At 50.7% G+C, this 26730-nt stretch overlaps 2 protein-coding genes across 9 annotated transcripts; one reads left to right on the top strand and one right to left on the bottom strand.

Moving 5' to 3' along the window:
• The first annotated feature begins 9660 nt into the window (after nucleotides 1-9660).
• Nucleotides 9661-19422, top strand: SERHL2 (serine hydrolase like 2). 8 transcript variants are annotated; one of them, XM_027786735.2, is made up of 12 exons: nucleotides 9661-9824; nucleotides 11762-11983; nucleotides 12052-12165; nucleotides 13242-13283; nucleotides 14018-14037; nucleotides 14238-14312; nucleotides 15108-15217; nucleotides 15482-15561; nucleotides 15923-15957; nucleotides 16710-16786; nucleotides 18230-18323; nucleotides 18640-19422. In XM_027786735.2, exons 2-12 carry the CDS (start codon nucleotides 11836-11838, stop codon nucleotides 18754-18756), a joined length of 912 nt encoding a protein of 303 aa, XP_027642536.1. In that variant the 5' UTR covers nucleotides 9661-9824; nucleotides 11762-11835; the 3' UTR covers nucleotides 18757-19422. The 8 variants fall into 8 exon arrangements, with proteins under 8 accessions (XP_027642536.1, XP_027642535.1, XP_027642534.1 ...); XM_027786734.2 differs by having other exon boundaries at nucleotides 9661-9831; XM_027786733.2 differs by having other exon boundaries at nucleotides 9801-9908.
• Nucleotides 19423-20350: 928 nt separating this feature from the next.
• Nucleotides 20351-23749, bottom strand: RRP7A (ribosomal RNA processing 7 homolog A). The gene is made up of 7 exons (XM_055807267.1): nucleotides 23600-23749; nucleotides 23380-23522; nucleotides 23065-23190; nucleotides 22651-22774; nucleotides 21904-22001; nucleotides 21307-21505; nucleotides 20351-20820 (listed from the first exon to the last, which is right to left on the bottom strand). Exons 1-7 carry the CDS (start codon nucleotides 23649-23651, stop codon nucleotides 20735-20737), a joined length of 828 nt encoding a protein of 275 aa, XP_055663242.1. The 5' UTR covers nucleotides 23652-23749; the 3' UTR covers nucleotides 20351-20734.
• Nucleotides 23750-26730: the final 2981 nt, after the last annotated feature.

Raw genomic sequence — 26730 nt, 5'->3', positions numbered from 1 at the left:
TGCCTTTTATTCTTCTTTGTCTTTGCCTGCAAAAAGTAACAACAAGCCTCACTGCTCAGAGATTGTCTGTGGGTCTTGCTCTTCACTCTCTCATCCACTTGAAACTGTGACCTCACAGCAGTTACTCTTGAAGCATATTGCAGCAATCCTCTTCAGCAATAAAAGCTGGTGAGACATCTCAGGATAGCACCATTACAATTTTCCAAAGTTCAGACTTCACTCACAGGACCCAAAATGTGTTCAGGAGCGAGGTACTTCTGAAGTGCCTTCATTATAGGTGGAAAACACAAGGATCCTGAAGTAGCTTTGTATCCTGTGACATGAAGAAGGAGATGGCAACCAAGCCATGCTCAAGCACTGGCTTCACTAGTGCTGCACTTCTTCCCTGTTAGCCTGAAACCAAGCCTGGATGTGTTTAAGGTGGAAAAATAAAGCCTTTCTTTAAGTGAGTTTTCTTAAGAAAAAAAGAATACAAGTAAATTCCCTAGAACCAAGAGACTCCCCATGCTCTCACCACTGGATTGGTGCTTGTTTCCCCAACTGCTTTCAGCGCATGGATACCTGCCTGAAAGGCTCTGTCTGATGGCAGTGGGGATGCAGACAGGATAATGGTCCTGCTGTAAGCAGCTCACTTTGAACTCTGCCCACTGGTACGTCTCTGGAGAAAGCTGGATCCATCCTAAAGACAGGGTATCTGAGATGCCCAGGATGCTGATGACAGCATGGAGAAGCACAGCTCCCAGGAAGAGGCCAGGATTTGTTCTTAGAATGACAAGTTTTATCCTACTCATTATTTTTTCCTCCGCCTAAGGATACATATACCCTCACTATCCCTGATACTGAAACTTTAAAAAACATTAAACATGAAAGCATTAATTGATAGAGCTGCTGACAGAATGAACCATTTCCAGAGAGTTTTGTCTGAAGTCCAGCTGCTGAGAGCAGTAGGTCTGAGTTCATTCTACCTTTGGATCATAGTTCTGCTTTGTGGTACTTCTCTGCTTGTTCTTCAGTAACCTCCAAGTCTTCCTTTGTAAGTTCAAAGATGTTGACATCCAGCAACCCAAGAGCCAATAACATCCTAACAGCTTCGCTCTTTCTCAGCGTGCGGATTCCTTATGGCCTGCACCAGGTAGAAAGAGCCACAAGCTGTCTATATGCCCCTGCCAGTTTGGGAAGTGTGGGAAGAAAGGTATTTTGGGGCAGGTCACTGCAAACTGCTGAATAAAGATGCTTTTCTGGGAAAGCGAAAGGCATGCATTGCCTCAGAGTAAGGGAGAAAGTAATACAGTGAGGAAAAGAACTGAGATGGAGAGAATGAGGCACTGAAAATCTTCAGAAGAAAGTAAGAGAGGTACAGAAAAGTGAAAGGAGAAGAACATAGAGGGCACGCGGAGTAGGAAGATCTGTGAATGTATTAGATGTGTCAGTACTGCTTTGCCCTTCAGCCAGCAAACCTTTGAGTAGAAGCTCAGCTGATGCTGGAGCATCATCTCCAGTGGATGAATGACTGATGGCTTAGGGGCTCAGTGCCCTGCTGGGCATCCAGCCAGACCCAAGGTGCTGCTGCCCACCGGTGTGCACCCTGGCTTTGTGGATGGAATGTGAAACTGCCCCGGTGATGGAACAATCCAAGTGGCCCAGACAGAACCCAGACAGGGTTCCTGCCAGATGGTCAGATGGGAAGGAAGGGGCATGGGGCAGGCCTGGGTACTCTGGCATGAGAGGTGATGCAGGCAGTGCATGAGATTTTGTACAGAGAGGACAGAAGGATGCTTGGGGTGTGGATAGGAAATGACTATTCATGATCTCCTGATGTGCTGCAAGTCCATCCTGCAAACAGTACAAAATGTACAAACTTTGACTACACACAGTCTTAGGTGGTTTCTCCCTTCTGACCCTTCCTCCCCTTTTCTAGGTGGTCCCCCTTAACTTTCTAAAAGCCTCCTTTTAGGAGGTGCTAACAGCAAAGCATTAAGAAGAAGAAAAAAAAACCTCAACAACAGCACAAAAAAAGAAAGCCAGGGCAAAACCAACAGCAAAAATCCCCCAGCCCCCTTCCTCTGCTCCCCTCAGAAAAAAAGCCCCAAACAAAAACACTTTTCTGTGGTTTAGAGCCAGCGGAGGTTGTATTAGTTCAACTCTTATGAGAAAAATTAGCACAAGTAGTGGCCCCTTTGCGTGAAGCGGTGGCCTGGCCCCTCCTTCCCCTCCAAGAGCAGGGCTCTTCTCACTAACAATGAGAAACTGCTTTCCAGGAAATTGAAGGTATAGGGGCTGCCCGGGGCAGAGTGACCTAGCACAGCTGCAGCGAGCTGTGCACCACTGCTTGCAGGCTGCCAGCCTCTGGCACAGAGCTCGTGCACTCCCGTACCAAGAGATGCTGTGTGTCATGGAGGGCTTGAGAGTGGGGAGCCATAGCCAGCTGTGCAACGGACACTCCAGCCACTACTGCTGATGCGCCTTCATTCCAGTCTGCAATACCCTCTGCTGTTCTGGCTTTCCTCCACAGCCACGGCAGACGTGCTTGTGTGCTTCAGCCTGCGTTGCCAGCCCCACACAGGGCTCCTGCATGCTCCTTGGCTGTGCCTGAGGCTCACAAGAGCAGCAGCGAACACGGGTCTGTTCTCCTGGCTCCGATGGGCAACGTACAACCTGACGTGCCTGCAGGCAGCAAGGTCGGGAGCGAAGCTGAGAAGCCGAGCAAGCCAGCGTGCTGCTGAGCCTGGGCACAGCAGTTGCCATTGGGAGGCTGGGCTTCACAAGGTGGCTGTTGCGGGGTGCAGAGGCGCGGAGCTGAGCTGTGGCAAGCAGAGGGTACAGTGCTGGGCAGAGGCAGCCCAGTAGGACGGTGGGATGCTTTGCTGGTGCCTGTTCAGGCTGCTATTTCAAGGACGGGGTTTCCCTGTGCAAAGGAGGGCAGGTGGGCACAACCAGCTCCTTCCCTTACAATCACATAGGTCCAGAAAGCTGAGGTTAAAGTGTACCTGATCTTCTGCTTCAGGTTTTTATAACATGCACAGTTATTGATGTGAGGACAGAAGTGTAGCAACTCTTGTATGTTTATTATTGCAAAACTCCAAAAGCAGAGTAAGGGAAAAAAGGCAGGGCAGTTCTCACTTGTTGCCAGTGCCATTACAGCTCTGTACATGCCCCTGGTTCATTAGAGGGAGGAAGACCCAGCAGTCAGTGACCTTCTAGGTTTTCAAAGAAAGCACCGGGCTGCATAGCTTGATAGGTATTTAGGTCAGATTTAAGCAGCTGCAGAGTAAACAAACAGCCTTTTATAACTGTATAGCAAACTACTCCCTCGTCTCTGAATCTGCCTATATGTCAAACACCCTAAAGCAGTAACAGAGGATGACCTGGGACAGGGGAAATGAGGTACCAGCCCACTGCACCAATGGACTCAGGTTGAGCTCCCTGCGGCTCTGTGAGCCCGTAAATCCATGACCACCTCAGCTAATTCCTCCTAACATTGCTGCACACAAGACATGGAGGGAAAAGCTCAGTTAAGGATTACATTGTGTGCCTGAGGCCTGTTGCTTCTCCGTATTATCCCACATTTTCAGGACATGTTCCTGGAGTGCTGTCTAAAAGTGGTGGACCTTGCCTGGGTCCTCCACTCAGAATCCTTTGCCTGGAACACGTAGCCTCAGTCCTGCCCATGCTTCCCCAGATTTGTTCCCCCATGCTGAGATGGGAGGTGATGTTGAACCCCACTCACAGGATGCAGGCACAGTCTGATCTATGCCCACCTGCTTCAGGGTTTTCTCCAAAGCAAACAAAAACCGCCATGAGAGTCCATACCACAGGGAGTGATCCAAGACACAGACCCCATAGCAGAAAGGTCCTAAGTCAGTGCTGGACCTAGAAGCAGGGGGTTCCTCACCTGAGGAAGCTGAGCCTCTAAACCAAGAAAAACAACGTAGAAGACAAGAAGGAGTACAGCCACGGGCTATAGTTTTGGGAGCAGCTGTAGCAGAAGCATTGCAGGCTGGTACCATCTGAAAGCAGTGTCTGTTGCACTAGACTATTTTCCAGACTGGTCTGCTTTCCAGATGATCACAGGTCAAAGGAAACCATCACATTAATCATTGTTGTTTTGTTAAACATCCCATCTTAATTAAAAAACTGCCAATGGTTGGGAAGCTGCCACTACCCTAAGTAAACTGCTCAAATATTTAACTACTTTCTCCGTTATAACATGTATACCTCATCTCTGGACTGTTTTTTCTTGTACCATTGTTAGAGCAGCAATTAGAGGAGGAAAAAATTAATCCTGCATAGGTATATTTAGGCTTTGATCATATCAGTCCTAAGCACTCCTCCTCCTTCCATCCCCTTAACAAGCCTTAGAGCTCTTGCAGGAAGCCTCTCCAACTTGTTAACTTTCTCCTTGAATCTTAGATGTCAGAACTGGGAATTTCACATCAGTAATCACATCCATGGAACTAGCAGACAAAATAAAATCTCCTGCAATATAATCTCATTACACCTGCTTCACATTCCCTGCTTATACATCGAAGGATGGAATTAGCCTTTCTGACTGTGGTGTTGCACTGGGAGCTCACATTCAGCTGCTCCTATGCCATGAGTCAAGCCTTCACCAGAGACACTTCTTCCACAGACAGGGCTCCCAGACCAGAAAACGTGGACTGTGTTAACTCACCATTGGGCTGTTTCAAAAACATGTTACGTGCTTGTACCAACTTTAGCATTTTCACACTTGCTAGCTTGTCAATTTTCAGTCCAATTACTACAAAATATGTTAGTTTGGTATCATTCCATTTTTAAAAAAATCAAAACACAGTGTAAGACTGTATCAGTTTCCTTGCTGGAGCCCTATCACATCAACAGCTTTTACATTTATCAGCCAAATCCATAACCCAAACCTGTAACTTACATCTCCAAAAGTTCCCAAGCAGTTATAGGTATTCTTTTCCATAAACACAGGAGACTTGGCATTAACTAGAACTCTTCCCTTGTTTTTAAATTATCCTTATATGTGCTATTTCCTTATTCTGTCTGAGGTCAATAAGGAGCTGGTAGGCCTGTAATTACAAGTGTCAGGTTACTTCTGGTTTTCGCTATTATTTTGTCTCAGCCTATGGGAAACCTGCCAGATTTTCCAAGTGAAGGAAGGTTAAGTCTAGACAAGAGTTGGAGACAAACTCCTCTCCTTCCCCTGCCACTTCATACATTAAAATAGGTGCTTGTTCTATAGGTATGTATGGGTTTTGTAGAGACCCAGAGATTAGCTCACCCCCCTAGTTAACTAAAACGGGCCCAGGGGATGGGAATCAGCAGACTTCTGAATCTGTTGCAAATATAAAAGACTTTCTGATTAAGAAGCAAACGGAAAGCTGAGACAGGAAAGAGTTTATTTGTATTATGGGTGCTCATATATAATTTATACACAATAAATGTTTCTAGCTATTTCATTAGTTGCAAATAAAGTGATACAAATGTGCACCACTTGGAGCCGACGCATGGTGTGTGCCTGGGGCTGCTTCCAGCTGAATGGTGGTGGTTCATGTGGGAATGATTTAACACTCCAGCAGCCCCACTATCCAAATTCTGCTATAGGTTAGTCCCTGGAGCAGATGCATGCCACTTTCTTAACCACTCATAGCTTGGCTTATTAACTTAAACAAAGATTTCCATTTAAACTATCACACTGGCCCCAAACTGAGACGGGTAAAGAGCTAGCATCTATTTGTCTCTCCCATTTTCTGCTGGGCTGGTCAGCTCTGGGATGAGGAGGGCAACAGGCACCTGCGTGGAGCAAGGAGAGAGAGACCACCTTAAGTTATCACAGCATTTTTTGAGCTTAATATGTCAGCAGCTATTTCAGTCATCAGAAACTCATTCACATTAGTGAAATTCAACACAAAACGAGGGAAAATCAAAGGAAAAGTACACCATGTGAGGTACTGTATGGGTCTGCTGCTGTTGAGCAGAGCCTGGGGATAGCAGGATGTTCATATTCCACCCCAATTCTTCCCCTGTGGGCAGCTTGTTTAAACTCTTGTGACTCCCTGGAACTATCTCCAAGGCAAGGGTTGTGGATGGGGCTCAAGGGAGGGAGATCTCAAATGTCTGCAGGGTATAGATCTGTAGTTCAGACCCTCATTGAGGCCTCACCTTTCTTAAATTGTGTTTTCCTTCCAGAACAAGTCAAATTAGGGGATAAGGTCCTCACCTCTGCAATCTTGTGTACAAGACAGAGACCAAAAGGGCAGCTGTTCTCAGGCAGGGGGACATCAAAGAGTTTGCATGACAAAGAGAAGAAGACTTATTAGGGATCCATGCACTGGGGAGGTGGGGGCTTCCCTGTAGTCGAGTGCCTCTCTCCTCCCACTGACTGCACTGTGGGCTGCCCAAGCAGCGCCTGCACCCAACACCAACAGCTCTGCACTCACCAGACTTCCCCCCTCTCTTGCAGGGATCACTCCCCTGTTCTGGGCTGCTAGAACAGGGAAGAAGCTGGTTCTTGTCACAGAAAGAACTGCTCTGCAGGCCCTAACAGCACCCCAGACCTGCCTGCTGCCCATAAACCCAAAGCCTGGGAGCCAGCATGCTGGGGCTGGTTACGTGATACATGCTGCCCTGTGCTCACTTTTATTTTTCTGTCTACTATAAATTGCAGCACATGTTCACGATGTGGGGCTTTATACAGAGGTATATCCCCTATATATCTTCTGAAAGGAAACACTTAAGCTAGCAATAGCATGGTTTTTTACTTGTATAACTGCACAAGAGAGTTTGGGGTACAGGGCTATTACTAATAGATCACCATAAATAGATCAATATGTCAGTACTTCAGTGCTTGAATCCAACCAGCTATGGGGAATTTGTCCCTTGATAGCAATCAATTTGCTGTACTTAAAGTTTCCTCATCCAATCTGCAGCTAGCACAAACTGATCAATGCTGTTCCAAGTCAGCAGAGAGTAACAGCTTTGCATGTCCCAATGTTCACTCTTGCAGGTCACCTCCTCCTTTGCAAGGACACCGAGGTTAAATTATCCTTTGCTAAGCACAGGGGATATCTCAAACTAACTCCCATTTCTTTATGCAAAACCAGCCTTTCTTACCACCAGGCCCATGCAGCCCAGCCAACACCCCAGCACCTTTCCAGGCAGAGTCTAATTTGATCCTCCACAAGGAGCAATTCCACTGCAGTAGCCTGCAGCATTTCTTAGAAGTAGCTGCAGCAAAATTAATTCTGAGCTATCTAAATTTTGCCATGCATCCTGCACAGAGCCCTCCTCCTGGGGGGTGGTTTGCCAGGTGGTTGAGGGGAAGATATGCAGTCTTGTAAGATGCTGGACTGCTCTTTCAGAGGGGTAAGAAGCATTGCTAAAGAAGTCATGAGGGACCTGGAAAAGATCTCAACAATCTGGCTTTGGCTAGTAGGATGATGGTCCTGCTCCTGAGGGAAGGTCCAGGGCTGCATCCCAGTGCAGCCTTCTCCACTTGGAGCTCTATCCCACATCACCAATTGCTGATGAATTCTGTGAGAAATTTTTCCTTTCCCATGAGGTGCCTGCTGATGGAGCTTCCTACCAGAAGTGACTTGGGATGCATGTCACAGGAGTCCAAATTCACTAGAGAACGCATCATTCCCACCTAAGCCCCAGAGGTCATGTCTGTGACTCAAAGCAGAGAGAGACCACATCCTACTGGCTGCCAGAGTTGGGGAGACGGCCCAAGGTGGTGGGGGAGAGGGTCCAAGAGCTGTGAGTGGTGACGCACATACCACCAGTGCAAGCATTTATAGCAGGTCCCAGTGTTATCCCAAACAAGGCTGGTGCCCAAAACTGCTATTAGGTAGAGGTCAGGGCTGCCAGATAAACCACTCTGGTAATTAACATCTACCTACAAGCTCTGTCCAGAGCTCTTGGCTGTTAACAAGCTCCCTGGGATCAGCTTCCAGCATGTAGCAGTCAGAGGATGTTGCTTGTGTGTACAAGTTCTCAGAGGTAAAGTTCCCTGTGCCTGAGGGACATGTGGCAGCCAAGGCCTGGGGTCTGTGAAGGGGATACCCTGTACTGTGCTTGCATGGCCGGCTGGACAATGCCACCACCTTCAATAGGTTCATTCCACTGCTCTCCAGAAGTGGGTCTGGCTCACGAGGATAGGTTGTGTCATGTTTCAGGTCTGCATGCCTGATTCTCTCTCCTTTTCGGATTGCTGTTACGTGGCAATGGATTTTCCTGGCCACAGCCTGTTGTTCCACCAACCGCAGAGGTTTGTGCAAAGGGTCCGTATCACTTCTGCTCCTGATACAGGGTCCTCTTCCTCAAAAGCCATGCCACAGCCAGAAGTACCACAAGCCTAGCAGACACCGCGTAACAATTACACCGCTTTATGGTGGCTTGTGTCACCAAGAAATCCCAGCAAATCGCAGGAAGGTGCTGCCCTCCACAACAGCAGTGACTGATTATGGAGTGCATTTTACAAATCTGTTCTGCAAGGTGTCTTTTGCTTTTCACCTTTTGTAATCAGACACCTGCCTCTGACAGTTGTAGGAAAGAAGCCATACACGGTACTGTGTCCTCTCACGCTCTATGTGGCTCCCCAGCATTTATGGTCTGTTTTCCTGTTCCTCCCTCCATGGAGGCCTAAGAAAAAACAATGCACTGGACTTTCCAAAACTGTAAGAATTCATGTTCTGATTTCCCTCATAGCTCCTATTTCTTCTCAGCAATGGGTCCCCAAGGTTACCTTTCAACTACTGTGGTGCAGAGCCTATTTTGGCAGGATAAGTTTGAGCTAGGCAGGACAAGCAGGGCTGTAAGCTTCTACACTGGTTTCTTTCAAGCTTTGCAGACCGTTCTGAAAATGTATTGTGTCATTTAGGAGACTGATGTGCTGAACCAAGCAGAGAGTTTTCAATTACCAATATAAAAAAAAAAAAAAAAAAAAAGACTCCCTAAGAACAGACATTCATTCTACTCTCTCCAACTGATCCAGCAAGGCATCCCACTGCTCACAGCATGGTTTGACTTTGCTTTGTTTGACTGCAGAGTCCTTCACTGAAGGGGATCGGTTGTGGCCTGCATTAGGCCTGGCAGACTGATTGCTGGAGGAGATGCGAGGCACCAGCAAGCAGTGTTCCCAGCCATCCTCAGATACATTCTTGAAGCTTGGTCTATGCAGCCACCCCCCTTCTGAGCAACTAATGAGGCAAACTATGTAGAAGCCTCTCTAGCTAAGAGGGGTCTGTTTTTGCAGAAGAGTGGAGCGGCTAAGGCAGTGCTGTCTGCTGTTTATCTGCTGCAGCTTGGTCCTGCCGTAGAGTCAGTGCACTGTGATGGGTCACAGTATGGGAGCAACTGCTGTCAGTGGACCAACGCGATTCCAGCAAGTGTTACGAGTTCAGAAGAGTTTCTCTATCAGAGAGAGACAGAAGTTTAGCATTGGTGTCAAGCACTGAGCCTTTTTGATGTCGCTACGATGCTCCTGGGTCACAGTTGAAATACCTCATGCTGTGTTGCTGCAGTACAGGCAGTTTCCATTGTCAGTAACGTGCTTTCTGCAGGTAGTCAAGGATGAGGCCGTGCCTCCGTGACTGCAACTCCTCACAGCTCCCTAACATGCCCAGTAGATTGATCGCAGCTCCAGATCCCTGGTAGATCATTAATTCCATGTTACTCTCACCGAGCCCCATGCAAATGCAGGCTCTGAGGAAGGTGCCAGCTCCTGCCCACAGCTTCCACCTGCCCCAGGCACCACAGGGCAGGAGCTGGGTCACGCCAGGGGCTCCAGAACCAGCTGGAGGAGGTGGCGGCTGCCGTGGTTCCACCTGTTTGCACAGGCAAGAGGTTTGTGGGTCTGGAGAAGGGGCCAGGCTGGGCTGCTGTGACCGGGGGAAGAGCCAGGCCAGGAGGAAAGCGAGTAGGTGCGGTGCTGTAGAGGGTCGCGTTTGCCGGGATGGGCCGTAGGGCCAAGGGCGGGGAATGGTGGGGAACCTGAAAACGCTCCCCGGGCAGGGAAAGCCGCGCCTCCCCGCCCCTCCCGCCCACCACCCCGCTTCCCAGCCGGACGCCCGCAGCCGGGAGGCGACGAGGGAGGACAAAGATGGCGGCTGGCCCGCCCCAGCGCCTCCCGCGGGCCACGGCGGCCCCGGGCCAGCGGCACAGCAGGCGGCGCCCCGGGGAGGCGGGGAGCAGGGCGGCGCGGCCGGCATGGCCCGCCCTGCCGCCGGGCTCCGTCCTCCCGCCGCGGCCTTGCTCTGCGCCCCGGCCGGACGGAGCGGTAGGGCTGCGGCGGGCCGGGCGCAGCGTGCGGGCGGCGCGGGGAGCGGGGCCGGGGCGGCCGCCAGCAGCCCTGGCGCTCCGGGTGCCGCGGCCGTGCGGAGGTCGGTCCCCGGGCAGCCCTTCCCCGGGACCGAGACCAGCTGCCCCAGGGTGCCCGGAGGCGAAGGCCCAGGTGTAGGGAGACCCCACCCGAGAGCCGGGAGGGACCCCGGGGCCGGAGCCCAGGCGGGGCGGGCTCGGGGAGGGCAGTCAGGCTCTGCCAGGAGCCCAGCCCGCCAGGCAGGTCCGTGGGGAGCGGGCAGGCCCGCGGTCACGCCGGGAAGTCGGCCCAGGGTTGTCAGGATCGGGCCCGATCCTGATCAGGGATCAGGGTCAGGCGCGGCCCCGCGGTGGCGGCAGGCAGGGCCGTGGTGCCGGGGCTGCCGTCGCTGCTGCGGACCAGCGCTCCCGCAGTGGGGCTGGGGATGGTCCCGGTCCCGGTTGAGCGTAAATCGGCTCATGGGTGGGAGGGAAAGATGTAGGGGGGAGAGAGGGATGATAGGGAGGCCCCAGGTGTGGCTGACTGGGACCATTAGGGCCTGTAATTGGTCTCAAGGCCCTGATGGCAGCCTCCCCTCTCAGCCTACCCCCTCTGACCTCACACCTTACAGAGGTATGGGCTCAGGAGGGACTTGCAGAGTGATTTAATTGCTGTTAGGTCTCAGGGGCTATTTAAGGGAGCAGAGATCTGAAACATGTCACTGGGAAGGGTATATGGCACGGGAGACTTGGGAATGGGGGGCCACAGGGGTCAGAAGAGCTTGGGGGTAAAGGGGAGGTATTCAGACCACCCCTGGAAGATCCCCAGAGGCTGGGTAGAGCTGGGGGTTCACTCAGGAACCCAAGGTTGAGTAACAGTCAGAGGTAGTGCAGCGATTGCCAGGCAGATTCGCAGTGATGAGACGGGTCTGAGGTTGAGCAGGTGCCTGGGAGGTGGTGGACCCATATCCCGTGCAGGGTCCCTGGCCCTCAGGGGTGCAGAGGAGGGTGACAGCAGAGACCTGCTGTGTGGCATGTAGCCAGCTCCTCTCTTGAAGGTGCCAGCTGGTGGTGTAAAAGAGGAGAAACACCAAGGTAAAAGAGAAGGTGGTAACAGTCTAGTACAGGAGGCAGCATCCTTATTCCCCAAATTGTCTTTTTGGTCCAGGACAGGTGCCTGGCTGACTGCAGCTAGCTGGGGGAATTCTGTGTGGTTCTCTCTTGCCAGAGCTCCTGTACCTTCTGGTCAGGTTGCAGCTGCTGCAGAGACACAGAGAGGAGGGTTTCTCCTCCTGCATAGGGAAAGCATGTTTCTTCCTAGGAGCATCACTAGTACGTGCTGGGAGGAAGATTCCCCAAACAGGCAGCCAGGGACGGCAGCTTGGGATGTTGAATGGGGACCTATAAATCATCAAGCTGCTAATTAAGACCACAGGAGGCTGGTGAGTTACTAAAGACCTGTATTACTCTTTTTCAGAGCTCTGGGCCATTAACAAGATTCCTGGGACCTACTTGAGTGCGGCTCTCCAGGGACATCACTTTATTTTGGGCATGTTCTCAGAGTTAAAGTTCCCAGTGCCGTGGGGCCATGTGGCAGCCAAGGCCTGGGGATCCTCAGAGGGACACCCTGTGCTGTGCTTGCACGGCTGGCTGGACAATGCCAACACTTTTGACAAGCTCATTCCACTGCTCCCCAGAGGTAGGTCTGGCTCATTAGGATGGTTCTTGCGTTGCAGGGCTACACATCTGATACTCTCTCCCTTTCAGGTTGCTATTATGTGGCAATGGACTTTTCTGGCCACGGCTTGTCATCCCACCGACCTGCAGGCTCCCCCTACCATTTTCTGGATTATGTGACCGATGTGCGCCGGGTTGCAGCAGGTGGGTGGTTGAAGGGGCCCTTGAGGGGATGTTTGTGCAGGGGGTGCTATATTGCTCCTGCTCCTTAAACAAGAAGGCAGCATTTACTGCCAGAAGGGTCAGTTCCCTCTGCTTCTCCGCAGCCTGGTGTTAGCTGATGCTTTGTGACCACAGACTGAATCAGTATCCCTCTTCCTCGCTATCTTGTGAGAGGAAGAAACAGAAAGCCCTGGGAAGCGAGTGTTTCTGTACTAAAAAGCAGTAGTGGCAAAGTGGTAGATGCAAATAGTTTTGCCAGACTGACTTTTTGTAAGCAGCCAGTGACCTCTAACCAGTGTTAGGTGTAAGCTGGAGACTCTTGATTCTCCCAGATGGCAGCTTGCTTTAGTATTGTACAAAGAAAGCTGTAAACCAAGGTGTGTCGGGTTCTTAATAACTCCTGATATAACTGCCCATCTCGGTGCTGATCTTGCGGGAGGTTGTGGCATGTGCAGTTTTGCATCCCTCATTCAGTATACCAATAGCCACTAGAAGTTCTTTGATGTACTAGAGGGTAAACCACATCTTTCAGTGAGGTGTATTTCAGATGGGCAGCACTGTTGAAGCAGTATTTTCCCATAAGCCTCTTGGAGTGCCATAAAAATGCACTGAAGAGCCTGATGTGCTAAATGGTCCAGAGAGCTTCCGCTTGGAGTAATCATGATTTCCCCAAGGCAGTGGACCTGTCTCTGTGTCCTCACGGCTCTTGTGGAATGCCCTGCAGCAGGATGCTTTGTCAAGGTTTCTCTTTTCCAGCAGATACTGCCCAATTAGGCTCCTTTGCTTCTTGCCAGTCTTATGTCTGGCAACGAAAGGGAATTTGCTGTAGCTTGTTTGTCATACAGAGAGAGCTTGATAGCTGCATGACTTAACTACCAAGGAAACGAGGTGGTAGAGGCTCTTTTTCTTTAAAACTGGCCTATAATTTCTGGATTAGGAAGAGAACTGAGCAGTGCAAAAGCTCTCTCAGGGGAAAGGGCCCATGTTAGAGAAGCAGCAAGATGCCGCTGCTCTGGTTTCTAATGCAGCACTGTCTGTTTTTGTCTATTGCCACTTAGCCTTGCAGTGGAGACGGTTCACCCTGATGGGTCACAGTATGGGTAAGTGGCTCTTGTCCTTGTTAGCTGTGAGATTTGTGGAAATAGGATTAGATAATTAATTTACAAGACATGCTGCTAGGAGCTGGGCTGGAATATTTATTATATTCTGTCAAGTACCAGGTTCCTGCTTGAGCAATTCAAAAATCCGTGCCCTTGTTTGTAATGCCTCTGCTTTCAAGACCCTGTAGTATGAACAGTGGTAGCTCTCGCTGGCTTTTCCTCCACCCCCAGGAGGGAACAGTGATGGGCAGAGATGGGTGATAAATGGCAGGAGAATTTGCAGCAGGCCCTCCTGCCCAGTTCCCACAAGGCCACAAAGCCTGTGGACAGCAGGCCCTTCTTGGTGGGTCATGGAGCTTGCTGAGAGGAACCGAACTCCAGGCTCTATCCCCTTAGGCTTGGGACGTGATTGGGTTTTGCCATGATCTGGGTTTTGCTCCCCAGGGCTGCTCTGGCCACAGCTTACAGGACCTGTACACCATAGCATTTTAACTAGTAACTTCTCCATGGCCTTTGCTGTGTGAGAGGGAGGTGGGGATGGTGCAGGATGGGATGTTCAGCCCTGCTCTCTGCCTGCATCCTGTCTACTGGGAGAGCTCTGTCTGCAGCTAGGGCTTTATCCCTTGGCACAATGTACATTTCTGCTTCTAAGGCAGCTCCTGCTGTGGGAAAGGGGACTTTCTCTTACTGGGGGATGTCCTGGACATAACTGGACACCGTTCTCTCCTTTGCAGGTGGGTCTGTGGCAGGAATGGTGAGTCAAGCATCCTTTCTTCATGGGGTTTCTACAGCTGGAAAGACAAATGGGAGAGGAATGAAGGGACAGACTGCATTGGACTCGGATCTCAGGGGAGGAGAGGCCTTTCCCTGACTCCCTCTCCAGTGGAGCAGGATAAAGACATCACTCATTGCTCAGTTTTTCTCTTTCTCTCATATTGTTTCATCTTTCTTCAGTTCTGTTCCCTTTATCCTGAGATGGTGGACAAGCTGATCCTGCTGGAAAGTCTTGGATTTATGCTAGCTGCAGAGGTTAGATTTCACATGTCCTTTCCTTCCCTTTGTAAAGTAAAAAATACATTTTTCTTTTCTTTCCCTTCCCTCATTTGCTTAGAGAAGGCACTGATGTGACCAGTTCCTGGCAGTTCACACAAGTCTCGGGGCTCTCCTTTTTGGCAGCCACAGATCTGCTCCTTGTTGCATGGCCTGAGGTCCCTGCTTAGGGTGGCCCTTGAGACATTTGGTAGTGTTCCACATCCTGCAGTCTCTTAGCACTGAAATTCACTTGTCTGTGCCATGTCCTTGTACAAAAGGAACTGGAACCTCTGTCCAAGGAACTGCCAGCTGAGGTCTTTTTGCCAACAGCTTGTTAGGTGACCTGGGTGCAAGATAGGTGGATTTTTCTGTTCCTGGCAGGACATAAAGCTGTATTCCCAATCTGCCATCATCGCTACCAGATGCTGGAGCTTTGGTTGGCAGAAGTGGGACAGAAGCCCAGGGTCAGAGAGACAAAAAGATACCAGATTTCTCTTGTTCTTTTCAATAGTTGTCCTCAACTCAGAAGTGAGGTAGGAAGAGGCAGAAAAGGTTGTGAGGGTAAAAAGTTACTAAGCTCTTTATAGCAGTGCTTAGCTTTCTATCCTTACCTTGCTGTTTAAGTGTTGCTGTTCCCTTTCCCCCGGAAATGGATATTTTTAATATGATGTCCATAACTGGTACCAGTTCTGAGGGATGTTGAAGGGTGAAATACCCTCTTCTGCCCTCTGATAAGGAGTACAATGATTCAGAACAGCAAGGTTACCCCAGTTCCCTACCTCTTTGTTTCAGGACACTGATGCATGGCTGAAATCAAAACGGATGGTGATTGACAGATTACTGAGTCTAGAGGCAAAGCAGCAAACTCCCAAAGCACGGAGCCCCGAAGCAGCATTGCAGAGGTGGGTTCCCATTTGTCCTCTTCACTTGCTGCCTGTCCTCACCTTAGAAAGAGCTGCAGCTCTGTGAATGGGAAACTGTCCCTGCACTTCCCCTTTCAAGTCCTCCTGGAATCTCAGCAAGACCTTTTGCTTCTGCTGCCAGAAGCCGCTGCTGCTTCCTGCTCTTTTCTGAAGCAGCCTGAGAGCTCGCTGTCACCTTGTGCCATTTTCGCTTTGCTTCCTCCCTTTTCCAGCAGCACAGTCTCTTTGGCATGTCTCCCCCAGGCTCTTAGAAGCAAACAGACATCTGACAGCAGAGGGTGGGGCAATCCTGCTGCAGCGAGGAGCAACTGAGACACCCGCTGGTAAGGGGCTGCATGGAGACAGGGCTCATCGCAGTGCTGGGCCAACACTGGGTGTGGGAAGGGAGCAGCGCCAACAGCCATTGTCTTTTGTAGGGTACAGGGTGCCCTGGCTACAAGTTTACACAGCCTGAATGGGATCAATTAAGTCTGGAGGCAGACCTCTCCATTCCCAGCAACTGGGGTTAGTGCTCAAGTTATAGAAGGGGGCTAAAGAAAAGAGATCAGAAAGGAGGAGAATCTGAGTTAATCCTATTCCTCCTGTCTCTTAAAGTCTTGGGCAGACCCCAGAGGTGAGGGGAAACGGAGCAACTCCAGCTCCTGTGAGACATGAAGACTTTCTCTTGTTTTTTTTTCATTCCAGGATTGGTATATAACAGAGACATGAGAGTCCGTACCGTGAGTGTTGCTCTTCTGACATGCCCCCTGCTGCTTTGGAGCCCTGAGCTTACGGAAAACTCAGGGATAGTGGAGGCTTGCTCACTGAGCCCAGGCCCTTCCTCCACCCAGCCGTTTACTTTCTGCTTCCCAAATTCCCACATGTCTTTTAAATGGTGCTGTTAAAAGAGCCTGCACTTGATCATTAACTGACTCAGCTTACAGAGTCACTGGAAAATATTACTGATTTCTTTTTTAGCAGTTCCTCTGCCCCAGGGCCTCCTGGCCACATTTTCCTGCCATTATAACTCTTCAGGCAGCAGATGGATGGATGCTTTCTGTCAGCTTCTTTGTCGGGTCACCCGTATAAGGGGAGAGAGTTTAACAGTCCTTATGTTTGATATAAGGGCCTCCACTACCTGTGCTACTGCCAGGGTATGAAAGCCAGAGTAGTGTACCATCTCCTCTTCAGTAAAAGGATTTTTAAAGCTTTTCTCTGCTATGAGATCATTCCTGCATGTGCTGCATCTCAGCAGGCAGCATTGTTGGCAGTCCTGAAACGCAGCTGGACAGAAGGAGCCTTTGCAAAGCCAGCTCCTCTTCTGTGCAGCCTGGCTGCCTGTCATGTCCCAGCATGGCAGCTTCAGGGCCACAGCCACTTCTGCCTTCAGAGCTGCTAGTACAGGAGGGATCAGGGACACCCTCTAGGGACACCCTCTGCCCCCAGCTGCTGTCCCTGACCATTGCCACTTTCCCTGTCTTTGCGCCTGCAGCAGAGTCAGGAGGCCTTCACAGTGGAGCAGTGCGTGGAGCTCCTGCAGAAGATCCAGGACCGTGCTCTCATCATTCTGTGAGTGAGGCACAAGCCAAACCAACCCTTGCTGCCTCCCTGCAGCCTGGGCAGAGGGAGTGAAAGGTTAGACAGGAACCTTCCACTACCCGCTCCTCTGCAGCAGCCACCCAGACCTTCAGGCCAGTTGGCACAACAGCACAGCCTCACATGTGAAAAGCATTTCCTAGTTCCCCACTACTGCCCTGGGCCAGGCAGGCTCCTGGAGCAGGCAGAGAGTATCTGGAACATTCTTCTCTCAGCCTGGTGCTGTGCTTTCAGGCTGGGCCTCCCTGATGCAAGGCTGACTGAGGAAATGCCTGTCCTGTCTTCCCTGTGTTCCTGCCTTCATGCCCCTGTCCCATGACTTTCCATCCTTTGGCCCTACAGCAAGGAGCCATCCGTGAAAATATGACCCTCCACAACACTGCTCCTTCTTGCTTTCCTCCTGGCCTGGCTCTTCCACCCGGTCACAGCAGCCCAGCCTGGCCCCTTCTCCAGACCCACAAACCTCTTGCCTGTGCAAACAGGTGGAACCACGGCAGCTGCCACCTCCTCCAGCTGGTTCTGGAGCCCCTGACATGACCCAGCTCTTGCAAGCTCTGCCCTGTGGTGCCTGGGCTAGGGAGGAGCTGTAGTGAAGTAGCTTGGGGCTTGCACAGAGTCCCACAAGCTGTGAAGCTGTCTGGGTGGGTAGCTGGTTCTGTCAGTCCTCTGCATTTTTCCTTGGAGGGCAAGATGTGCAGGGCTCTGGCTACCTTGGCCTGTGTGGTGCTGTGAAAAAGTCTCTCTAGGAAACAGGGTGCAGTTTTGGCTTCCCTGGTCTGTTGAAATCATAAGAGGCTAAGGATTTCCCTACTTATCCAGAAATGCAACTTTATGGTAAGGACAAGTCCTCTAGGCCATACAGACTGAATGCCTTTGAGCCTGGCTTGTCACCTTGTCCCATCACCTGCAGCACGGTAGGAGACAACATGATCTTAGCTCTGCAGGTCTGTGCTGGCTGCCTTGGTACTGCCCTGGTACCTCCCTCCCCGAGCAGGACACACCCTGTTTAAAACAGCAGCATGGAGGGGAGAAAGGGACTGAGGGGAGATGTAGAGGCTATATGAAAGGAAAAAGAGCAGAAAGCAGGGTGGGGGCAGGGAATGGTGTACTCTGACCAGTTAAAGAGTCAGTCCTGGGGGGACACAATATTTAACCAGTCTCTACTCTGATACTACTGGGCAGTCACCCAAAGTATTAAACAGATAGTTGGATAGAAAATAGCTGCTTAGCCAAGCTGTGTGGTGCTCCTCCGACTACCGTGTATGATCCTGTAACCTTGCTGCTTACGAGCAGCCTGGAAAGAGCAGTTGGGTCTGTCACCTCACTGTCTTAGGGACACTGCTTCTGCCCAGGACAGCAGCAAAGACAAACTGAGGCATGCTATGTGTTGTACTGAGCCTTGCCTTTGCTTTTCAGAGCACAAGATGGACTTTTGGTACCGCACAAGCTAGGCAGCAGAAATCACTTTGCGAAAACTCTACAGGAGGAGTTTGAGTCTACTCTCAAAGAGGTGAGAGCAAGCTCCATCCTTGCATCTCTGCTCTGTGCACCAACCTGGGACCAGCAGCTAGGAAGCAGCTCACCTTGATGGACAGCCCACACTAGTGGACTTGTCCTGAATGGCATAGCCCTTACATGGCAAGGGGGAAGCCAACCTTGGCTGCTGCCAAAGTCCCAAATTAATAGTGCCCTCCTGGAGCCAGCTCTTCCCTAGTCCTCCCAGCACTGTCCTGCCTCACTTGCCCCGCAACCCCCTGGGTGCCACACAGCAAGCACAGCTTGCCCGAGGGAACTCCCGGTCCATATCTTGTGTCCTTTCCCTCCAGCACATCCAGCTAGTAGAGGTGCCTGGGAGTCATTTTGTGCATCTGAATGAGCCTGAGGTGGTGTCTGGAATCATCAGCAACTTCCTGACTGTGCAAAACACCAGAGCCAGGCTCTGAGAAGCCCTCATCGCTGCGGCAATCCAGGAGAACAGGGAGCCAAAAAGCACACCCTGGAGGAATTGTCACCATTCCTAACTCGCATCCAACATCAAGTGTCACGATACCCTCTCCTATGCTTAGCTCACTGCAGGATGGAAGCAGGTCTGCTCAGGGGTTCCCTGGAGGAGGGCTGAGCAGAGTTCTTCAGTTGTCAAAGGGCAAAGGAATCCCTTCACTTCCAGCTCTGTGAGTACAGGGATAGAGGCCCAGGGTGGCCTTCCCCGTGCTTGCACCCTGAAATGGAGCAGAAATACAGGTAGAGACATCATCTGTGGGAGTAGCATGAGAAAGGTGGCTCACCTTACCTCCTCCCCAAGGATGGTACACCCAGTCTCCTTCCAGGATTAGACCTTCTGAATAAACAGAAAGTGTTCTGCTTCTCTGCTTACTTCCACAAATGCCTGAGCTCAGAAGGCCTTGGTGTCTCTGTTCTACTGTGAGAGCTGCTGCTTTTTTAATCAGCTTAAATAGAAGCTCACCTGGGCACAGAAGGCCATTTTAATGAACTTCTAGGGAATGAGTCACTAATCCTCTAGCTGAAGCAGCTGGGAGAACTGCTATTAATGGAAAAGTTGGCAAGATTATTTCTGTCCTTCTAAATAAAGATTAATCTCCTAATGTTAACTGTCTCCTTGACTTTACAGGAGTGAACCTCCTTTCTTTCGGGACACTCGCCCAAGGAGCTAGAACACCAGTCTTAGAAGGCAGCAATTTTTACATGCAGCCTGCTTTAGACAGGCCATATTAAGGATCCATCTGCCTCCTAGTTAAAGTGATGCAAAAAGCCAACTGCAGCAAGCAGGCCTGGCAGCTTCTCCATGCAATGGAAACTACAGGGGTTTTTCTAGGGGAGGGTAAACCTGTTTTAACCCAGCTCAGTGGAATTTACCAGTATTTCCACCTTACATTCATGGTCGCACCTGTAACAAGGCTTCACACAGTAAAATAACTGTGTAAAAGCCTGGGGGTGGGGGGGTTACAGCCCCTTTCTTATCACAGAGCATGCTGGGGTGAGCAATCATTAGGCCCGAAGCTGCACAAACGTTACATGGGCAGTATGAAAGCATTGTCCTGTGACTCGATGTGCCCATCGGCATCCTTACCTGCCTCCTGCAGACAGGTTAAGTGCAAAAAGGGCCTTGGGCAGTCTGGTTTCTCCCTCCAAAGCCAGGCTGCCACCTCATCTTGCTCTAGTAATGGTGCTGAACATCAGAAGTTCCCACAGCCCAGGCTAGACACTGCTGTAGAGGCCCACACAGAGCCAGAAGACTGGGCACATCAACACCTAGCTAAGAGGGAGCTGTCTGTGAGGGAAACACCAAGGGAAGGGGTGAGGATCAGTACCAAACCACTGATAATTCCTTGAGACAACAGGTCTGGGACCTTCCCAGTTGGGCTTTTCCCAAGGTTACTTCCCTCCTCTTCTTACTCATCTCCAGATAAAATGTGCAAAGCAGCACCAGCATACAAGCCATGACTTTTACTGCCACCCCAGCACACAAGAAGCTGCCCCCCTACAGCAGACCAAGGGGGAGAGAAAGGCATTCCAATGTTCTGAGAACATGGCAGCAGTTTATTTACAGTTCTTCAGCCACTCCCTGCCCCTGCAGAAGCTGTAGTAGCTCTCACCAAGCTTTAGGAGGGCCTTGGGTGGCAGGGAGATACAGGCTGTCAAAGGAAGTGCCTCAGCCCCTCAACCTGAGCACTCTGGGAAGTGATGCCACAGGGCTGAACAACGACCAGGAGAGCAGGATACCGGTGCAAGTGAAGGAAACTCCCCCTCCAGCAGCAGTTTCTGGAATCTCCCATTTCAGATCCAAGGGCAGGGACAACCTGAAGCTGCCTCAGTTCCTTGAAATCTTTCGGCACGTAGGAGCCCATAGGTATTGCTCCCACCCTCTCCAGCACAGGCATCTGAGGAATAGCTCAGCACAGCTTAGTATGGCCGAAACTTGCGCTGGGCTCGCATCAGCGCGATTCTCTGCTTGTCCTCCTCAAATTTCTTCCTCAACTGGGCGATATCTGAAACAGGCAGAAAGAGAAAGAGGACAGGTCACACAGGAGCAGCAGATATCCCTCCTGGGGAGCTGTGCTTCCACACACCAGGAGGGGCTCAGTCCTGACGCCCACAGAAGCACACTTCCCAGAGCAGGTCCTCTCGCGCCCGGGCTGAATGCCAAGCTAGGGCCCATCTCCAGCAGTGCTGCAGCTCCCTCTAGAGGGGGAAACTGCCCAGGTTCCCCTTTGCATTGCTGCCTTCGTGCACCGAAGAAACATCTCCTGGGAAGCCACGACCTGCGTGCTCTCCCACAAAACATTCCAGCAGCCCTTGCTAGGACAGGTGGTGGCAATGGGCCTTAAAGAGCTAGTGAGGCCATTCACATAACCACAGAGTCAACTGTTGACCTGCAGGTGGACATAGCCTCTGCTGAAGGAAAAAGGACACTCTTTGGGCCACAGTGTGAAAGACAGGAGACACAGGCAGGGGTAGGAGACCTGGATACTCACGCTCTCTCTTGGTCTCACGATGCTGCCAGGCATAGAAGTTGAGCAGCTCTTTGCGGGCCCTTTTCTGTTTCTCCTTCTCCAGCAGCCGCAGGTTGGCAGCCTCTGTCCGGGGCAGGCCAGGCTTCCGGCCCTTCCGTGTTACCTTCACCCAGCCCTCCTCATCTGGAACACCTTCCTCCCTGGCCGCTTTGGCTTCTTCCTGTAAAGACAGGAGGGTGAGGCAGCTCGGTGCAGATGGGCTGCCAGCCAGCATAACGCATGGCTGCCCCACAGTCCCGCCAAACACATGCAAAGCTACAGCTCCTCCTTCTGCACAAGATTTGAAGAAAGGCATGGGACCAAGGGTGCAGGCATCCAACTCTCAGTCACAACACTGCACGCCAGCCAGGAACCAATTTATTTGTGGATACCTATGGTAAGTCCTGGATGGAAGGCTCATGGACCCAACTAGGACCTGGCTGCCCATCGGCAACTGGGAGTAAAACCACCCTGCCCACCAGCGTGCTTCCCTCCGCCCTTTCTACCGAGATCTTCTCTATTCCTTTCCTCTCCCCAAACAAACTGCTTAACTGGGTTCCTTCCCCAGCCTGACCTCACCTCTGCTATCCTTTTGTCGTAGTCTTGCATGTAGGCATCCACCTCAGCCTTCAGCTCCTCCTGATCCACAACTGAGGCCGCATAGCTGGCGATCCACTCTGAGACAAGAGAGGGCAGAAGTCAGCAGTAGCCTCTGTTAGAAGCAAGCCCCTAGCATTATGGCTTCGGACAGCTCTATAGAGAACTGCTCTGGAGAAGGACACACATGCTCTGTTCCCGCTCCTGCTCAGCCTCCCCACTGCCACACCTCAACCAACTCGTGGCCCAGGACTCAGCCGGTAAGACATGGGAAGAGCCTGCAACTCTCCCAAGCAGGAGTGGGCTAGCCCGAAACCCAAGCAGCACAACATTCAGGGCTGCGTTCCTGTCAAGGGGTCACATCTTAAGTGCTGTCATCTTGACAGACACTTGGTGCCTGTTATTGAGTCCGGATTCCATTCTGAGGGCAAGACACAGCCAGTTTCTCTGAATCCATGTGATACTGAAAAGATGTTGGGAAAAGTTGCCCTTCCATTGTACCACATGAACCCATTTTCCCATAAGGTCACTGGACCAGACTACAACACCCAGTACAACAGGATTGCTTTTTGTGAATAACAGAAGCAGGACAATGAAACACCGGGCATCTCCCAGTTCAGGACAAAATGGTGAGAATTAATCTGGGACATGCAGGGTAGGATTTAGCAGGGAATTAGTATAGTTCTTCCCTGGCACCAGCTAGCAGGAAGATAGCTAGGGCTGACTTACTGCTAATGCCGGTTTTCACAGGGTGACTCTCTGTTGATATCAGCAAGGGACCTCCCTGTGACAGGGCTTTGGCTGCCTGGACACCACCTGGTTTCCTGAACACCACATATGCTACTTGAAATCCCTAAAAGAAAAAGACACCTAGGCCAGTCAGATACATTGGGGAAACTGGGGACACAGCAAGGAGCTACAGTACAAATAATGATACAATAAAACAAAAATCAAACCGGAAGTTTAGTGGGATAGCAAAAAAAGGTAATGTAAACTTAAATAATTGCATCACACAATGCACCCAAACGCTTTCCCATATTTCACGTTCCAAATAGTACCACTCAGTGCTTTCATCACCTCCCATTCTGACTACTGTAGCATCAGTATTCCCCTCCCCAGAGGGGAGTACTCCCCAAGCTTTACCGTTACAGATTTTCGGTTGAAGAATTTGGACGTCAGTTTTTCTTTTTTCTCTCCCGGCTCTGGCTTGTCACAGATGTCCACAGACTGCACATGCCCGCAGCGGGCGAAGAGCCGAGACAGAGCATCCTTGACACGGGGAGTAGGAGAACAAGCGGTACAGAACTGCGGGAGCGGCCCCCCTCGCCCACCCTCTCACGCACGGACCGCAGAGAGCAGCGGGAGGCTCCGGCGCGCCCCCAGCCCCTCCGCCCACCGGCTCCTGAGGCGATGCCCCCCCGCCATCGGTGAGACCCCCTCCCCCCCAGCCCCACTCACCGCGCTGCAGTACGGGGGGACGTTGAGGACGAAGAGGGTGCGGCGAGGCGGGTGCGCGGTGCCGGCCCCTTCGCGCACCTGGTGCTCCTTCACCAACAAGCAGTGGGGCGAGCGCTGCCGCGCCCCGAACTTCACCGCCAGAGCTGCGAACGACGCACCGGTTAAAGACCCCGCCGCCGCCCCGGCCCCGCTCCCGCTCCGCTGCCCCGGGCCCCCTCACCCGTGTAGCCCGGCGGCGCCGCTCCGGCCCCACGCTGCTCGGCGGCCGCCATCTTAGCTCGGCGGGAAGCGGCCGGGCGCGGGGGCCGCCGGGAGCTGTAGTTCGCCGCGGCGGCGCGGCGCCGCTAATGGCCGCGCTGAGGGACACGGCGCCGCCCCGGGCTTGGTGTGACGGAGCAGCGCCGCGGGGGCTCTGTAAGAACGCTAATTAGACACCGTCATCTAGCCCGACAGTTCTGAAAATGCGTGCAATGTGCTTAATCCTAGAGAGGCAAATAAAAAATAATTTTTTAAAGATATGGAAGAACATTCAAAGACAACAGTAGTAACAACCGGGTTTAAAGACTCTTGTAAAGCAGGAAACGAAAAAAAAAAAAAAGATGACCATTACAGAGGAACTTGTATTTATGACTGAATGGAAGGCAGAGCCACTCCAAAAATAAAGATATGAAAGCAAGACTATGTACAAAGTCTCAGCGGGAGTAAGAAATTATACGGAAAGCTGACTCAACCAAATAACCAAGTTAATGAACATCAGAAGAAATGCTACATACAAGAACTATGAAAATATACCAAACAAACTTGCACATTATGGCATCACTTCAGAAGTCATCGCATTTTGGGGAAAAGAAAAAAAAAGCAAAGGAAAAAGAAACAAATACCATTACAAATTACCTCCTACCTGCCCTGGCCAGCCACGTGGAGTTAGTGCAAGCAATCTGTGTTTTATATGCAAGTTTACAATCTCTAACAGCCCAGAAAACCCCCTGAAGCATGTTGCATGAGGTCATGTGCACAGATGTGAGGTCAGCAGGGGGTAGGTGAGCTCAGTGGGACACAAACAAGGTTGACTTGACAACTGCAGGCCACCCAGGAGAAACCGGAGACCTGCAGAGTGAACTACTGGGAAAGCACTAGGAATAACCAACTGGTTACTCCTTTCAGTGCCCAGCAAAAGCAGCCACGCTATGAAGTATTAGAAGACCAAGATACCTTTAGTGAACTGAGAAAAAAAGAGCAATGCACACCAAGACATTGCTGTAAGACAGGTCATGGGAGTGGTGTTTAGACAACCACTGACTTCAAGTAAAAAAAAATAAATACTGCCATAGATTACACAGCTAGAAAACGGAGCAGTAGTTCTTCCAATAAAGTATGTTAATGTCATCAGAGTTTCTCACAGAAAACCTAAACACAATGCACAATTTACCAGCAAGTTAAAAGTGCATCTTGCTATTTGGCCTTTGGAATGGACATAAATCTATTAATTAAAAAAAAATATATGCTTGGCTCTCCCCATTCCTTCAGAAGAGTCAGGATATGCCTCCACAATACATGTGTCTTCCCATTTCGTCAGCTTTCTATCTGGATAATTAAATCTATGATAATTAAAGTACCCTACTTCACCAAGAACTTGTTCCCTGATTTCACAGCTATTTTTTTTTTTTTATAAAATTACTTTTTGAATTACCAGTCTGTCAATAACAAAGGACATTCTTTTTCTTTTCTGTGGTAACAGAACTGGAACTAGGTGGGGACACAAATTGCTCCCACTTAGCAGCAAGATCAGCTACAAATTTTGATGATCCAGATTAAAAGGCTTATCAGTATCAATTCTCTCACCCATATACTCTTCTTGTCCTTCATCACATTATAGAAACTTCAAAACTGATATTCTAAAAGCATGCTTGACCCAATGTTGGAACACCACCTAAGTTTAGCTGCTTCACAGCATCTAAAAAGGCTTAGAATCCACTCTCTGTATAACAAATGTTTATTCAGAAACAGATAATACATTACCTTTTCAAACCCCTAATATTTCCTCCCCCTCCCCCCAAATTTTTTTTTTAACAAAACACAGGTGTTCGATGGACAATCTAAAAAAGGAGAACAATAGCGGTCTTAGGCCCCCTCCCCTACAAACATCTGCTGTTCACATGAAGCACCCTAACAATAACGGTGTTGCTGGCTTCCAAACCAAAGAGTACTCCAGAAAAACAAGCCCTGCCAAGTCCTCAGTTATTTCCATGACTAATAAGGGATTCAGTGAGATAGAGGAATGGTTTGCACGAGCTAGATAGAGCAAAGAGTTAATACAGATCAAGAAAAAGAAATAGGGTCGACCAAGAAATTGAATCTGGACCCACAACGGTAACAGAGTTCATTAAAGTTCAGTGGAGCTGAACAGAATCGAATCGGTTAGTCTTCTAGCTAAAGGCTCAAGTTCAACCCCCAGCCAGACTCTGGAAGCGGCTCATAGCTTTCCTCCCTTACAAAACTTGAGCAAACACAAAGCAACGGAGCTACGGGACCCGGACCGGCGGCCGTAACGCCGCGCTACCACCTGCGGCCACGGGGAGCGCCACCTAGCGGCGGCGGCCCGCACGGGTGCTCAGCGGCCGCAGGCACAGCCCGGCGGCCCCGCACGGCACCTGCGTGACTCCCCTCGCCTACCCGTGTGCTCCTCACGACTGCTGGCTGCTCTCTCCAGAACCTCCCCCTGAAGCCGTCAAATGCAGCAATCGTCCTCCAAATCCACGCATACGAGCAGCATGCCGGCACAGCAGCCAAACATAGTCCAAAGCCCCAGCTCCTTCCTTTTTATAGCAGACTGGGTAAGTTAGAAGGTAAGAAAAAAAAAAACTAATGTCCCTGCATCAGCAGAAGGATGCAATACAGTCTAATGTGAGTAAAACACTTGGATTTCCTCCAGCTCTGAATACCGGTTCTTATTTTTCAGTCCAGAAAGAGGAGTACAACTAAGCCTGACCCTACAGGGCTAATACATTAATTGTAGAAATACCACAGCCTTCCCCCTCCACCACCACCCTCTCTGCATTAGAGTTGAAGCATCCCTCCCATAGCACAATGGGTGGTGCAATTGTGCGTATGTCTCTTCTGCCCGATGCCTCCGTGGGCTGGCATACACAGCGGGAAGCTCAGTTTTTCACAATTCTCAATGTCACAGCTGCTGAGCAGAAAAATGACCAAACAGCCAGAATGAGTATTATGCCACTGAATGCATACAAGTCAAAGATGCAAGATGGTGCCCCCTGTATGGAGCCACACTTGACTTGGTACCCAGCACAGCAATTTCAGGAACAATGTGATGCTCTTGCCTGTTGAATCAAG

Source organism: Falco peregrinus, chromosome 6 (assembly GCF_023634155.1).
Source record: "Falco peregrinus isolate bFalPer1 chromosome 6, bFalPer1.pri, whole genome shotgun sequence".
Lineage (NCBI taxonomy): Eukaryota > Metazoa > Chordata > Aves > Falconiformes > Falconidae > Falco > Falco peregrinus.
This window is presented reverse-complemented; position numbering and strand designations above follow the sequence as displayed.